The 17,393-nt window shown below is 35.0% G+C and overlaps 1 protein-coding gene across 4 annotated transcripts in view; it reads left to right on the top strand.

Annotated features, from left to right (window-relative positions):
* Positions 1 to 17,393, top strand: part of RASAL2 (RAS protein activator like 2) — a 328,025-nt gene that overhangs the window by 247,465 nt on the left and 63,167 nt on the right. For all 4 annotated transcript variants that reach the window (XM_051998886.1, XM_051998885.1, XM_051998888.1 and 1 more), the window contains exon 4: positions 3,866 to 3,972. In XM_051998886.1, the coding sequence (XP_051854846.1) occupies positions 3,866 to 3,972 (107 nt within the window). The remainder of the gene's footprint in view (positions 1 to 3,865; positions 3,973 to 17,393) is intronic.

Raw genomic sequence — 17,393 nt, 5'->3', positions numbered from 1 at the left:
TCTCCAAGGAGAGAATAAAAATCACAGAGCCAGCATTGCCAACTAAAGAATATTTTCTTTAAAAAAAATTAGAAATCTTTTTTTGTTTGTTTCACGATTGAATGGAATGAAAATCATGAGCATAGAATTGGATTCTGAGGGAAAGGCTGGCATTTGTCTGGTATATGGACAGATCTTCCACTATTACTGTCATTGTCCCAGGAAGTGTCCATTTGTCATTTTCTTTTTATGACAGTTGTCAAAGAAAAAGCATAATAACACTGATATCCAACTTCTAAAAGAAGTGGGAGATGAATGTGAATGAAGAAATCCCATTTTAGTAATACACTTGGGATATAGATGGCTATTTTCTTCCAGAAAGCTCTTATTGTTTCACAAGTATAATATCATTAATCCTCACAATGTCCATGAAGTCTTTAAGTGGCTACTCTTTCCACTTTAAGTAGGAAAAGCCAATGAAGAAAAGGAGTAAATGGAAGAGTGAGGCAAAGATTCTAGTTCTTTTAGTTTCTGTATTCTGTTCTCCATTCTCTATTTTGTACAATACGTTATGCTACTTAGAGAGGTGTTTAAAATTTTCTAACATTTTTGTAAGTTGTCACCTTATCTGGTTTGCATTTTGTACTGAAAAAAATGAAGACATGAGCTCAAACTGTCCCCATCAGGCCACTTACTTTTTTTTCCACTTTAGTGCAAAAATAGGAAGAGAAAATACATATGTGTGTGTATATATAAAAATACATATGCATGTGTGTTTGTGTAAATATACATACACACACACTCCCTCCCTCTCCTTCCTTCCCTCCCCCCAGACATTGAATAGAAGAAATCTTGGACTTTTATATAGCCACTGAGACAATATTATTTGTTTATTGTCTCAGCATCTGAGAGTGAAGTATGCACAAAATGACTGTAATTTAATACTGTGACTATGAAAGGTACATTGATTTTACAGCAGGTGAAAATAATGCAATGGTAGTATAGAGCATGAGGGAGGCGAGACAAGGCAACTATCTAATTTTGGCCTAGTGGAGATGGTATAGATTTTCTTTCCGACTCAGCAAAAACACAGCTTTAAGAGCATAGCAGCAGCTTTCCTTTCTGCTTGTGGATTTGAAGTTAAAGGTAGCTGGGCCAATTTAATATGCAACCCTGTACTTTAGTCCGTGACTGATCCAGCAGGTTGCTAATGTGTTCTTGCTGATGCTGCTCTACTTCATTTCAAAGTGGATGTTGCTTATTCTTAAAGAGTGAATGCTGTTTCTCTGAAGACTTTCTATTGTCTAGTTTGTATCTTTTGAAAAAATGAAGAAACTTTTAAGTGTTTCAAAGGTTGAAGGAGATCTCCTGCTGGCTACTCAAGATAAGTTGTCATGTTAACTTTTGGGGCAAGGAAAGAAAAATAATGTGAACTTCTTTCTTAGTATCCTTTGTATAAGTTTAACCAATTTTCCCTCTTCACCCAATTTAGCTAGAATTGTTAAAAATTACAGAATAATCTAGCTTCTCTTCTCCCTTGAAATCCAAACTAAAATCTGTAGTTTAAGACAACTGTGACTATTTCATGACATTGAACTATCACTACTCTAGAAAGTTAGTAATGCTCAACTTCCTGCTTTATTGGAGTTTGAAATAGAGGTTCTTATTTAGTCAGCGTGATTTTAAATAATTAATAGCTTGACACAAATACAGTTAATGTTTTCTTGTACATGTTGCTGTTGCGGAAAAGTATAACTAGAAAACATGGAATTGAGTTATTCTTGTTATCATTAGAAAAAGAATGAGATTTTTTTTTTAAGAATGTGTACTACATCATTTTTCCTTTTTGTTAAAAGCAGTTGTTTTTTTTCCTTTTTTTTTTTTGTAAAGATAAGTCTAATGAACTTCTGAAACTTCACTTTATCTCAAGAATGCTCAAGAGATCAGCTTAATATTTGATTTCTACTAAGTATGATTTGTGTCCATTTCAGGCAGTTATCACAGGAAGCATCAGTTCTGTGAGATTTCCCCACCCCTGACTCTTCTACCTCTAATATCTTGATTTGTCTTATACTAAGTGCTCAAGCTGGTGGGCTGACTCATAGTCCTAAAGTCTGAGATTCATTTTATTGAGTGTGCTTTGACAAGCTGATTAATTTATATCCAGTGTTTTGCACCATGTCCACAAATTTTCAATAATTATACTGCTGTTTTTCAGAGCTTGCTAGTAATCTATATACTCTGAATTTTGAAAATAGATCACTGTATTAACTCTTATTTAATGTCTGATGGTTAGCCTATGGCAAGTTGGAAGACTAGCAGTTGATCATAATTTTATACTACTGTGCAATTTCATCATTCTGTAGGCATCTATTATGCTCGTAAATTAGGGCTCTGGCATTTTGGCTTCAGCTGAGCTTTAATATAGTTTAGAGAAGAGATTTTATAGTATTGGAGAAATCAGTGTCCAATATGCTAGAAGTTACTGGTCAAACGTTCCCAAGGGGTGCATGGGAGAAATGGGAGAAAGGGGAAATAAGAGGAGGGGTGAGGTTGGAGGAATGTTGATTTATGTGCATTACAGTGTCAGTATAAAATGATGTTTTCTTGGCATCAACTGGTCATAAATTTCAGTAAATATTTGTTATTGCTGCAGATCAGGATAATATAATGAAATTTTCTGTAATTGGGGAAGCATTGGCAGTTGGGTATCTTAATAGCCTGAAAGTAACTAATGAGGATATGCAGTTGGAACGATTGATTGAATAGCTGCAGTCCTGTGTGTTTCTTCTCGCGGCGTTCTCTGCAAGCTGTAGAAAGGGAGGGGGAAGAGCAAGAAAAGAGAGAGGGAGCAAGAGGAAAAACCGGCTTTCTCTTAAGTGGAAGTAGCACGGATCCCAAGGGCCAGGAGGCCAGAAATGGAAGTTTAAGCTGCATCTGTCTTTTAAAGGGAGAACAGCAGGAGTCAAAATGTCAGCCTCCGGAATAAGAATTTACTCCCATTTTTTAAGATCCAGAAGATAACACAGGACAATGTTTTTAGGATGTGATTTTTTTTTTCTTATCCATGTTGAGAAAGTCTAATGTTATCTGAGAAGCTGGATTCCTTTAAGTCTGTCAGTTGAACTGGAGATGGGAAGCAGTTGTGATAAAGGTATAAATAAGTATATCTCTCTTGGGTGTGTGTATATATGTGCATAGATATATGATTACCAAAAAAAAATCTAAAAATAGTACATCTTAGCATATTATAGTTGAATTAAATTTGATAACATATCTTCTGTAAAGATTGGAGTTTATTAAGTCAGTTTACATAGATTTAGGATATCATAGTCAGAGATCTTAAGTAAGGTCATATTGAGAGAACCAGGAGAAACTGATCTGTTTTTATATCTGCATAGGCATATATGTGATTTTACCCAAGCTGCTGCTTTCAGCCTTCTTGTCTTTTGATTTACACTCTAGTGAATCATTTTATGTGCATGGTACTGAACTTTGACCTTTCTGCAAAATATCACCAAATCATTTCCACACTGGACTTAATTTTTTTTTCTCATGCTATTAGCAGTTCCATTTGATTCACTTAACTCCTACATTGCTAAATAGATAGAGCATATAGATGCATTGAGAGATGTAGATTATGCATTTAGTTTACTAAGTATTTATTTATCTACATTTTGTTATAGGTTTATTTATATTAGGATAAGCCATATCTCTAATTTTGGCCTAATTTTAATCTGACCAAGAATCTTGATAGTATAAGCAGTGAAGAAACTATATATATATATGCAGAATGTAGTTTTTAAGCATTTGTGAGAAAAATATTTTATACTTTTATCAAAGGAGGGAAAAGTCTTGATAGTTTCTTCACTTTGGCTCTTTTCAGAGGTGCCAGCAGAAAGGTCCCCAAGAAGACGGAGCATCTCAGGGACCAGCACATCAGAGAAACCCAACTCCATGGATGCTGCAAATACTTCACCATTCAAAGTACCAGTAAGTCCTTACTACCTTTCTTAAGGAGACAACTTTATTTTTGCTTATTTCCATTTTTGGAGGCAAGGAATACAACCTATGTTCTCAAATCATTAAAGTATAATAATCCCCTTTTAAATTCTAGTATTAAGGTTATCAATTTAAGAAATTAACTTTATTATATCTGACTTACCTCTGCATGCAGTTTTTATGTTTAAAGGAACATTGTTTAACTTATAACATGTCAAAATCACTTGATATTAGGTTTTTTCCTACTTTTTTTTTCTTTGCACATTGATGTTCTATTATTTTAATTTGCCATTGCCTACCACAACTGAGAAGATTGGTGAAACTGTTTCACAGAACTAGAATAGACACAGTGAAGATATCAAAGCCATGTGGCAAATTGGGACAGAATTGGGATTTGAAAACAGAATTCTCTGAGTCTGTCATTTGTTTTGCTTATGCCATTTTTTAATGTTATAAACAATTTTTTGTCCATTATGAAGTTCTGGAGGAATGCCTACAGAGAAAATAACTAACTGAATTGATTAGAAGCAGTGTGATTATAATGGACCTGGAAACTTGGGTTCAAGTTCTAAGTCTGACATTTACCAGATGAATGATTCTTAGGCAAGTCACTGGAATTCTCTGAGCTGTAATTTCCTCATCTACAAAATGGGGATAAAAATTCTTACATCATCAACATCACAGGGTTGTTGTGAGGAAAGTTCTTATAAAACACTATATAGAAATGAGTTATTATGACAGATTCAATATTAACTAAATATTTTACACTGGAGTTTTTTGTGTGTGCTACAAAAAGAGAAACTGGATTAAGGAGAATTTTTAGGTGGAAATTTAAACTCATTGATTTTTAGATATTGGCCTGAACTTTAAAAGCCAGTTGTCTTCCTGTTTCTGGGCCAGAAGTATACCAGTCTGTCAGTCAATAAACACATTTATCACCTAATATTTGACATTGTGTTAAATACTAGGGATAGAAATGCAAACAAATCCTAACCTTCTAGGAGTTTACATATTAATGAGAAAAGACTACACATAAAAGGGAGCTGGGAAATGGGTATAAACAGAAGAGAGTTATCTGTTGGGTAATGCTCTTGACGGTAAAGTCCAGAAAATCAGAATCAGAACCAGATTCTGATGTAGGATGGCTGGAGAGAAACATTTCAAAATAGAGGTTCCAAGAGGAACAGAAGAGAACCTTAAGGATGAAAAGATATTCTGGCATGAGAAGACCACAGACACTAAAGTTAGTTCCAGAGTGAGAAGGCACCTGGGACCTGGTAGAGAGCATATCATTTCAATCCAGTTTATTGTTTTTCTACCATATAGACAGACAAATAAGTAGCGGTGCTGCAAAATAGAAATTTTTAGCATTCAGAAATAAAATCAATTGTTTATTTGAGTCAGTAGTGGTATTTTGTTGCTGTTATTGCTAATAAAAGAATATTTAAAAGATTGGGATCATTCTGAGTGTTGCCAAGTTAGTGGCACTGATTTTTACATACAAGTTGAGAGACAACATCATTATGTTGATAGATAATTATGATAGAAATGGGGTCAGGCTACCTGGATTTGAATTCTGATTGGGGACATTGATTAGCCCTTTAAAATCAAGTTTTCTTCATCTGAACAATAGGAATAACAATATGTGCATTGCTTGTCTCAGAGGGATGTGAACAAAGTGGATGTGGAGAAAGTACTTCTATAAACACTAATGCCCTATGTAAATTGAGATATTAATACTAGTACTAAAATAACCCTGTCCTTGTTAATGAATTTTCACAGTAAAACTGGTATTATTTTAGTTAGGAATCATCGATATGTTTCCCAAAGAGCACCATTTCTTTTTGCTCCCCAGAGACATATTATAAACTATGATTGGAACCTGTTTATCTTTAATATTTTCACAACTTAAAAAAAAATTAGTACAAAGGCAGGTATAGTATTTGTTCCTCAGTTTAGGACAAAAATTTGGAGCTCTGCAAGATTTTTTCCTACTTTTAAAAGGTTATTTTCAAAAGATTATCTTGCTTTCTCTGTTACAGAGGTACATTATTTCATTACTTCTTTAGCACCCTTTATCTCCTTTCATTTCTAATATTTTAATAATTGAAAGAATATTTTCCCCTTTTACCTTTGCTAATATCATCCTGCTTAAAACAGAAAACAAACCTGTCTGTGTATGTATATGTATGTATGTGCATGCATACGTGAGTGTGTTTTTGAAGGATTGTTAAAGTTAAATGTTTATGCTGATCAAGAAGAACCAGATTATATTGAATTACAGAAAGAATGCTAGGATAAAATATTGACTTTTCAACTTCAAAAATAAAGATTACAGTATGGAGAAGGCTTCCCTCCTCACCATCACCACCCCAAAAAAAATTTTTAATGATAACTTTAGAATCAATAAGATATAAAGCCTAAAGTCTACATATCTGTATCCTTTCAATTGAAACTGAGTTATTTATATTTCAGCAACAAAGTTTGCAGAAAACTAAAGTTTTATTTTTAAAATGAAATGAATGGACATGGTAAAACGCTGATAATATCTATATTTGTTGGAGGTGTAATAATAACCTACTTATCTTATTGGGAGATTTCTGACAACTTAAGTCATTCAGAACTAAACTACAAACTTAAAAAAAGATCTGTGAACTGCAATAAGCCATTACAAAATACACATTTTTGGTGCTGTAAAAGGGGCCAAATCACTCTCAGACCTTTGTCCAGACAATTATATATAAAATAAAATAGCAGACACTGAGAGTAGCAAAAATTGACAGCTGACAGCAAAAGAATGAAAATATCAGAAAAATAAAACATAGAGAACTATATAAGCAAAGAAATCTAAATATATTTAGCAGAATGACAAAGACCAGTAATGGCCCTTCAAGACATCATTGGGTTAAAACAGTATAAAATTTTATGTCTCCTGGTCTCACTTTCTTAAATATAAGTTTAGACTAATGGTATGTAATGTTTCATCCAGTTTATGAATATTGTTTAACATAATTCACAGTCATTAAGAAAAAAAGGTATGTTCTAAGAAAACAGAGACATGTAATAAATTTTAGAAATTTTCCATCAAAAATTGAAAAAGAAAAGAACATTTAGCAGTACAAACTTTCTGTTATCAGGAAAATTCATTTAAGTGGGGAAAAATTGTCCAAGTATTCCCACTGGGATTTCTGGAAGTCAGAAAACTTTATTCTTCTTTTAGCTTTACTACTGATTTGTTGTATAATCTTTGCCAAATCATTTCTACTATGCTAACTCATTTGTCTCATCTGTAAAACAAGAGCATTGGGCCAGGTGATATGATCCCTTCTGATTCTAAACTTTTTGTTTTCTTCCATTAAAACTGCCAGATAAGTGAAGCAATTTAGATACTTCTGGCAAGTGATGTGAATATTTCCAAAATGGTCTAAATCCAAAATAGTTAAATATCATTTTGTGTCTGTGATCAAAATGTATATCTAATACATCTAATACCTATATCTATCTCTACCTATAGATATAGATATGTGTGTGTGTATATATATATATATAATGTGTGTGTGTATATATATATATGTTTTTGTGAAAATACACACATATATACACAATATTTATATGTGTATATATGATAAGCAACAATATGATTAGTGTAATTGTTTCAAGTCAGAAATAGATTGTCTAATGTATTCTTATTGTCTTACTGAGACATGAAACTTAATTGGATATATTGTGACTGATGGAATTCTGTAGTGGATAGTTTAATCACATAAAAACTAAACTAAAACCATAAGATGTCAGACGTTTAGCCTTTAAGGGTCTAATCTTACAAAGAAAATAGTTTTCTTTTTAATAATTCTTGTTTTCCATTTTGTAGAAGCAGAGGTGAGAATTAGGAATAGACATTAGCAGGTCTGCACTCTTGTTATCTGTATGCAGGTCGACCATTCCGCAGATTTTCTAAAAGGGGAGTCAGGGATAAACTCATAACATGTGTTCTGCATCACCCCTTATGTAACTTTCAGATTCTCTGGAAATAAAATTAAAAGGTTGAATGAAGTTAGCCCTGTTTGGAATTCATTCTTTTGACAAAAATTTGTACCTAATGAAAGGTATTATGACAGACTTGATATGCAGTACAACTACATATAGTTGGCTTCATTGAACTACATATTAAAATAATTCTTTTCCACTTAATAAATAAGCCAAATAATATAAGAGCTACCATATGTCATGGCACTGAACTTTTCTATATTATTGATATAACTTTTTCATCCTTAAACTATCATCATCTCAGATCACAACTACATCAAAAGTTAAAAAGGATTTCATATTTGATCTTAAAGGTAATAGAGCACTATTGGAGTTGATTGAATGGCAGAAGGAGATCCTTGGTGGTCAGACCTATACTTTAGAAAATCAATTGGCAAAATGGTGAAGGATGAACTGCAACAGAGACTTGAAGCCTGAAGACCAACCAGCAGTCTTATCTGAGTAGTCCAGGCATGAGGGGGGCAGTTTCAGAGAGGAAGGGTAGTCATATGTGAGAGACAGGACAGAGACACAGACAATTGGACTTGGCAGCTGATTGCATGGCGGGGTGTAAGAGAGAATAAGGAATTAAGTATGTTGTCTAAATGACTGGAAGTATGGGAGTACCCTTGACAATAATAGGAAATGTAGAAAGATGAGAAGGTTTGAAGGAAAATATAACAAGTTCGGTTTTGGATATATCTCTGAAACATCTAGTTCAAGATGTTCAGTGGGTATCTATAGATGGGAGACTGGAGGTCAAGAGAAGTTAGGACTGAGTAAATAGAACTGAGAATCATATGAATAGGGATGATAATTGAAACTATTGGAGCTGATAAGATTACTAAGTGAAGCCTTGGGAGTATTAATCATAGTTTATGGGCATAATGTGGAGAAAGATCCAGAAAAAGGAAACAAAGAAAGAATGATCACAGAGAATATCAAAGAAAAGAGGGTGAAAATAGTGTCAAAGGCTGCAGAGAGGGCAAAAAGTATGAGCATTGAGAAAAAGCCATTAGATTTGGCAATGAAGCAGTCATCAGTAACTTTAAAGAGAATAGTTTCAAGTTGAATGATAAAGTTGGAAGCCAGACTGCCAAGAGTTAAGAAAAGAATGAAAGAAAAGGAAACAGAAGCAACGAGTGCAGACAGAGGAATTAGACATTAACTTGTGGGATAGATCAATCAAGTGAGGATGTTTTGAGGAGATAGGGGCAGCTTCAAAAACATTTGGGAAATATCTACTAGATAGAGATCAAAGATAAGTAAGATTGCGGGAATGATAAAGAGGGGCAGTCTTCTGGAAGGGGAAAAAAAAGGATGGAATAGAATCATTTGTCCATATAGAGGGATTTGCCTTGGCAAAGAGAAGGGTCATTACTTTGTATGAAACAGGAATGGGAAAAGGAGATAGTGAGAGAAGGCAACTGATTAATGTTAGATGGGAAGAGCTTAAAAGCTGTCTGCTGATGGCCTTAATATTTTCTGTGAAGTAGAAGGCAAGGTCTTCAACTAAGGAAGGTAAAGGAGCAGGAAAAAAGCCGTGAAAGATTTAAAGAAAGATGGAAAAGTTGGCAGTTCTGCTGTGGTAAGGTGGAGAGTGAATAGGTTAGGGAGATCTAAAAGGATTACTTTTAGAGGTCCACTTAAGATTTTATGACATAAGCTTGTAATAGATCCAGTCAATATAATATCATGACTTTCCCCCACCTTTGTTCACCAATATGTGAATAGATGTGAAGTCAGCATGTGGTGGGGTATAATGTATGGTAGGACTTTGGCATGGCAAAGTCTTCAGAAAGATAAAGGAACAAGAGATTCAAAAGGAAAAAAAGCAATGTAAAGTTGAACTGATTTGCCAAGAGAGCAAGATGGGGAAGTGAGGGAGTGTACCCAGTCATGCCTGACGGGGGAAAGAGTAAGGGTAGAGGTCACAATAGTAATGAAGGAGTTATAAGGAGAAGGATAGGTGGAATGATAATAGATTGGGATTAGATAGAGGAATTTCATGGTTCATAAACATTTGTGTAAGATGACAATCAAGGCTGTCTCTATGTATAGCTGAAATGAAGTGGAAAAAATAGTTTGTGGTAAATGAATAATGTGAATAATTGGGAAGTTGGGGTATTTAAGGGAGTTTTAATATGTATGATGAATCAAGTCTAAGAATAGCAGCTGGAAAGGACCAATGACTGACTGACCATGGCACTGAATTCCTTTACGAAGGAAGGAGAAAGACCTGGGCATATAGACAGTGAATACCAGAATCTTTCTGGATTATAAATAAGGATTGATGGTATCTCAAAGAAGGAAAGATCACTGAAATGCAGGGATAATGGCCAGGCCTGGAAATGGCAATGGGTTGCAAGGCATAAACCAACTCTCCCACCTTTAGCAGTAAGCTGAAGTTTAAGTGAAAGCCAAACCAGTGCTGGGGAAGCTGCCATCAGATACTATCCAGGTCCTCCTGAGTACCAGAAGGTGGAAGGAGTAAGAAAGTAAAAGGTTTAAGATCAATCCCGGTTTGTTACAATGGAGTACACATTCTAGAGAACACAAACTGAGAAATGGGATGCAGGGAAAGAAGGGCAGGTGGTAAATTGAACCAGAAAGCAGTAGAGAAGAGATGAGATAATAGGGTTTAAAAAAAAATGGCAACCAGGAATTCAAATTTACTGGATTAGGCAGGGTATGTTCCTCATTGTTTAAGGAACAAGTTCAGGTAATTATCATTGTCAATAGGAGTTTATCTTTGCATGGAGTTATCCTAAGCATCAGGCAACCTTGGGTAGCTAAAAAGCACTTGGTAGGGGAGGGAAATGAGGGGTGTGGGTTTCCCATGGCTGGTGGGCTGGGAGAGTAGCTGGAGTTTGATAGAGGCAAGGCAAGCCCTGTTGTAATATAGATGGCTCTATGGCATACCTGGAACACATTGGAACAGTTCAGGCAAGGCAAGTCCTGTGGAGGATAAATGACTGGAAAGGGTGCCTACCTAGAGTACAGTGGAATTTCAGGATCTATGTGATTATAGGTAGCCCAAGATGGTACCTGGGACATAATGGAAATGCACATAAGCAAAGCCAGCCCTTTGAAGATAGGTACCCAAATGGGTAGGAAATGTGGAATGGCCCAACTGGATTCCTGGACCTTAATAGAATAGCCCATCATGACAGATTATTAATGTTATATATAAAATATAATAGTAACAAATATTAAGCATTTGTTCTGTACCAGGCACCAAGCAATTTATCCTTTATATAATTTCTAAATCTAATCCTAATTCTGAATCTAAACCTATTCAAAAAAAGATGAGCCAAAATGAGATTAAGATAATAAGCTGATCGTCCTAAAGTATTTTAAAGATGTTTGATTTGGATAGATAGTGGTAAATTGTAGTGGAAACAGGGTAATAAAAGGACCAATATCCATGTGAGAAACTAGAGTTATTTATCCTAGAAGAAAAAAGACTTAGTAGGATCATACTTTTCAAGTTATAAAGTATCATCATATGGAGGAAAGTCTAAAGAATTTCAGTTAGAAGGAATTCTGTAGGTAATTTTGTCTAGCCCTTACTCAAAAATTATTTTCACTGTGTTTCATCCAATCTTTGCTTAAAGACCTTCAGAAAAGAAAAACACTCCCTCTACTTCCCCAACTAAGTATTATGCTTTTGAATAGTTTGAATTGTTGGAATGTTTTTTTTTCCTAGACATCAATTTTTAATTTGTCTTTGACATGGCTATCCATTATTCCTGATTTCCTGAAACTTCTATTCACTCACTCACTCATTCTTTCATTCATCTATCCATCCATCCTTATTAATTTCCATTCTAAAATTCTAGGTTATTGCAATCTTTTTGGCTCCTGATTCTTATTATTTGGTGTGTTATATCCTCCTTAGATCTGTGTCATTTGAAAATTTGATAATGATTTAGTCTGTACCTAAAGAGGTTAGTCAGCATGAGCTCTGGGGTACTCCCTTGGAGAACTCATTTCAAATTACATTGAATCAGCCATTTAAGATACAGACCAGATACTAAATCTGTGATGTCACTGATATAAGGAATTTCTACAAAAGGAAAATTTCTCTACCACGTAGATTGATAACTTTTAGTCTTACATTGTTGCTTAAAGCACTCATTTGCCCAGGATCACCCAATCAGTGTGTGTCTGAAGGTACTTACACTTATTTATTTATATTTAGTATATTTAGAATTCAACTATAAAAAAATCATTATAGCTTCATTAAGAACACATCGCACTAGCCTAATAATATTTCCTTTATTTTGAACAGATTTACTAAATTGGTAGTTGAGGAAAATTGTGTAGCTACAGCTCACTAAGCTTATAGCAAAGCATTTTACAAAATCTCTTAAGCTGGTTTTGTGCAAAAAAAGGGAAAATCTGGGTTAAAAAAATTTGTAACCTATTAAATGTCTGGTAAAGGCAGTGTGGTATATACTTAAATGTTACTCCATTGATAGAATCTGCTCTCCTAGATTGTAGAGCCTGTTCGATTTTTGGTTTTATTATTTCCTTTGCCTAACATATTACTTGTCAAAGAGTAGCTACTTAATAATTGCATTAAAACCAAGGCTTCATCCTCCTGGACTCTGTTCTCTCTTGACACTATCTCAGTTGATGACCTCAGCAAATCCCATAGGTTTAATTATCTTTATGTAGATGATTCTCAGATTTGTATATCTACCCTGAAATATCTCCTGAGCTCTGGTCTCAGATTCTTAGCTGCCTATTAGACATTCCAAAATGGATAGCCCATAGACATGACAAACTAAATATCTCCAAGAGCAAACTTGTTATATTTCCTCCCAAACTCAATCTCTTTTTTGAATCTGCAATTTTCTGTCAAGAACATTACTATTCTTCCAGATCCCTAGATTCACAGACTAATGTTATCCTCCACTCTTCATTCCTAACCCCACATGTTCAATAATTTGCCAAATATGTTGTCGTTTCCTCTTCTACATCTCTCAAATTTATTCTCTCCTTACTGGTTACATAATTACCACCTTGGTTTAAGCCCTCATCACCTCTCTCCTGAACTATTTGCATTAACCTCCTAATTGGTTTACCACTCCAATCTATTTTCAACATAGTTAGAAAAGTGATTTTTTTTTCTTAAATACAGATTTGACACCGAAATTCTCATAATACTTCATAAACTCTAAGGGCTCTTTATTGCTTTTTATGATATAAAAAATTAAAAAAAATTCAGCTCTTTAAGACCTTTCTTAATTTAACCCCAAGTTGCCTTTCAGGTTTTATTATCCATTGGTGGTCTTGTACCCTACAGTCTGCCATACTCAGTCCCCATTATTCTCTCTCTGGATGCAGATGGCTCTCTTCATTACAAGACCATTGGAACTGATCTGAGTCACCTTTCTGTTGAAAAGAGCCATGTCTGACTTCTATTAAGACTTAGTTCAAGCACCTTTCCTTGTGCCCTCTTTCTCCCTAAAGGATTTTTCATTTATTTGGTCATTATTCTTTATTTACGTGCACACAGGAACACACACTCACTGTCTATGTAGACTGTAGAATGTAAGCTCCACTTTTTGAAATGAATTGAATCAAGAGCAGCTAGTTACCCTCCTCTTAACCAGATTTAGTTTGGGTATCTACACTCAATTAGTCATTTTGATTCTATGAGGTTTTATATAGAACTCTTCATATCTTTTATTTGATTCTTAACTCTGGAATAAGCAGTATAAGCATTATTAGTCCTTTACTGCTGAGGAAACTGAGATTTAGCTATTTTAAGTGACTTTTTGATAGACAATGCTAGTAAGTGGTACAATCAGAACCAGAATCCAGGTGTTGTGGCTCCATATGCAGAGAGCTTTCCCCTTTGAGTGCCCTAATCTCCTAGTTCATTCCTGCATCTGCTCATTTCGCAGGACCTGCTCCTTTTCTCTGCTTCACTGATAGTAATAATAATTAATGTAAAATGTTTGCAGAGCACTTCACATGTTGCCTCTTTGTGACTTCATGCCAATCCTGTGAAGTAAGTGCAGTTACTATTCCTATCATAGGGAAACTGAGGCTGAGAAGGGTTATATGACTTGCCCAGGCTCAAACTGCTGGTAATGAGTGAGCAGGCTTCCTGACTCTGTGTGAGTGCTCTCTCTACTATGCTGCCTCTCTACCCTTCCACCTCTCCCCAGAGACACAAATCAGGTCAGAACTTTAGGACTATTAATTTGGAGAGTCTAAAATTACAAGGCATAGGTTAGAGTTATCATTCCCCACCAATATTCTGGTTCCATTACCAAAAATTCTGAAGAATCTCCCTACTGATCACCATCTCCTGGAATTCCTTCCCTCCCTTCAGGATCTCTGCTTTACCATGCTATTCCCCCTTCTCTATCACATTCTTCTCCCTATGCCATCTTCAACTCTTAAGCCCATTGTTTTCCTGTTAGATCACTATTTCTTTCCTAGCCAAATTGTTTCCCTGAATAGCTCCCATCATTTGCCTCTTTCACTCTAGTCACACTGCTGAACAAATAGGGTTGGAAGAAGTCATGCGACTATCTTGATTAGGTCTGCTACAAAATTATCTAATTTCAACTAGACTATAATTACAAGAAGATAATAATTTTACTCTTCTGATAAATTCTCTATCCTATTTCCCAAAGAGGCTGTTCCAAACCCTTTCTCTTCAGTTTTTCCCCAGTATCCTTTTCCCCACTCTCTCTAAGAGCTAAGATTTTTGTCACAAATCATACTCCCTTCTTCTTTTCTCATTCTCTTCTCAAGTTTCTAAAATTTGTCTTCTGGCATCATTTTTATAATGATAATGGCCAGATAGAATGACTATTTCATCATTTTTTTAATCATTCTTGAACCTTCTATGATTACCATCTTCTAGATAACCTCCCTTCCTTGAGTTTTTATGATACATCTCTCCTGGTTCTCCTACCCAGTCTACATTAATGATTCATCATCCATCCTGTGGCCACTAAATGTTGGTGTTCCCTAAAGCTCCCTCCTGGGCACTCTTCTCCTTCCCCTCTATACCCTTTCACTTAGTCATCTCATCAGTTCCCATGAGTTCAAAGGTCTCTGTACAATCAACTTCTAGATCTATATATCCAACCTTGGTGTCTCTCCTGAGCTCCATTCCCACATCACAGTTGTTTATTGGACATTTCAAACTGAATGTGCTGCAGACATCTGAAACTCAGTATATCCAAAACAAAATAAATGCATTGTCTTTCCCTAAAACTCACCCCTCATTTGAATAACCTTGTTTTATTTACTGTTTAGGGCAAAATCAGCTTCCTTCTGATCTCTCAAGTTCACAGCCTCTCCATTGATAGAGAAAGAGAGAGAGAGGAGACAGAGAGAAGAAAGAGAGAGGAGGGAAGGGGAGAAAGAAAAACAAACACTAAATCTTTTTTACTTTATAGTATCTCTTGTATCTATCTTCTCTCTACTTTCACACAAACTCCTCCTTACTTTGGTCTCTTCTCTTAGCAGAACTATTTAACAGCCTTCTACCATTACCTAAACCTTCATCCTGATACCGTCTCCATCTCCAGAAAGTGTCTTCTACCTCTTCAGTCTCATCCCAGACTTCCATTTAAGGAATGTCTTCAGGCCAATCAAGTCTCATTCCTCTCCAGCCTGCTCTCCTGGACTTTTTCTAATATGCCTCTGTTTTGTACTTGGCACACCTTCCTGTTTTTCTCATCTCCCCTCTTGTTTTTAACTTTTATTTTCATTTGTTGTCTTTGTATATTAAAATATAAAGTCTTTGAGAGCAAGGACTATCTTTCTACTTATATTTGTGTTCCCAGTACTTAGAACATACTAAACAGTAAAAGATTTATTGATGGGCTGACTGATATCCCAAGCCACTCTGCTCTAATTCTTTCTCAACTTGGGCCTCTTATGTTGTCTTCCTAAGGTTCAGGTCTGACCATATCTACTCCTACTCAATACTCCCTATATTACCTTTGTGCCACATATAAATACCTCTGATTAAATAGGTGTTCTTAATTTCTAGTTTCTCGATTTGTTTGGTTTTTTTTTTTAACCTTTTGACAACTGTATTTTAAAGTAATTGGTTTCATGTCCCTTAAAACAAAGGTAGTCCCCAAAATAGAGATTATGTCTTTAAAACTTTTAATCATCCTATAATGAATAATGTATATACGCATGTATATACATAATTCTCATGTTCTTATTTCATAAACAATGCCCAAGTCTGTATTTAGTGAAAATTTTTTATTCCTTTCATTGAAATTTTAAACTACCCTTGCCTCATCAGGAGATATTTGTAGTGTGCTTCATTTATAGGCTAATTTATGGTATTTAAGATGTTTGTTAGGAGGATCATTTAATAACTTGGAGTTAATTATGTGATTAATGGCCTATAAAAAAAGAAAACTAGAGGCATGTTGTTATTCATAAATGATCATGGTGAATGGACTTTCTTTATCCTATCTCTCTGTGCTGCTAAAGTAGTTATAACTGTGGATTTCAAAGCATCCTATTGAATTTTTTCTTGATAGGTCTTAGCAGAAATATTTTGTGTCAAAGAATAAGGAGTAAAGGGACAAGAATACAAAATTTAAAAAAAAGTAATCATCTTGAGGGAATTACCTTCTCAAAAGAGAGTCTTCAGAGCCAGGAAAGTATTATGTGGTTCAGACCTGTGCAGAATTTCTACTCTCATAATCTCACCAACATATTTGAATTATTCCAGCTCTGCTATATCTTTTTTCTACATTATAAAAATTTATTCAGAATTCTCACACTGAACACTTAGGAATGTCCAGTTCACCAAATAGCCAAAGCTAGAAGGATAGGATACTCTAATCTATTACTACCTTAGCATTCACACATGATCTTCTTTATAGATTTTGTTCCTAGTTATAGATCATCACAACCACATCATGATTGAATTGTATGCTGTTTTAAAAGCTTTACATTTAGCAAGTAAAAGAGTAATAAGAAGCAGTGAATAGGCATAATTCTTTGTGAGTATTATGATATGAACACTCACTCTGAGAGATTAGTTTTCTTAGTTTGCTTCTGGTTCCTAATGTAATCAGATGTTGAAGAATTTGGTTTGCCTCTTAGTTCTTTAAGAGTCCTGCTAAATGAAGCAAAAGCCGATATAGCTAGCATAAGTGAAGGTCGACACTTGATAAAATCTCCTGACCGCTCTGGAGCTCATATCTTATGCAGTCAGCAAGACCATTGACACTGGAGCATTATTACTCCATTACTATCAGGTAGTCATAGTTTAAAAGAACCTCTGATCTTCCCTGGCCAGATGATTCTAGGGCCTGTCATTCTACCTTTTCAAGTCCATAAAAGGGCCAGTGAAAGGATTTTAAATCATTAGCATTAAG

This window comes from Antechinus flavipes, chromosome 4, assembly GCF_016432865.1.
Source record: "Antechinus flavipes isolate AdamAnt ecotype Samford, QLD, Australia chromosome 4, AdamAnt_v2, whole genome shotgun sequence".
Classification (NCBI taxonomy): domain Eukaryota; kingdom Metazoa; phylum Chordata; class Mammalia; order Dasyuromorphia; family Dasyuridae; genus Antechinus; species Antechinus flavipes.
Note: the sequence above shows the minus strand (reverse complement) of the source record. Positions and strands in the feature narration are given on the sequence as shown.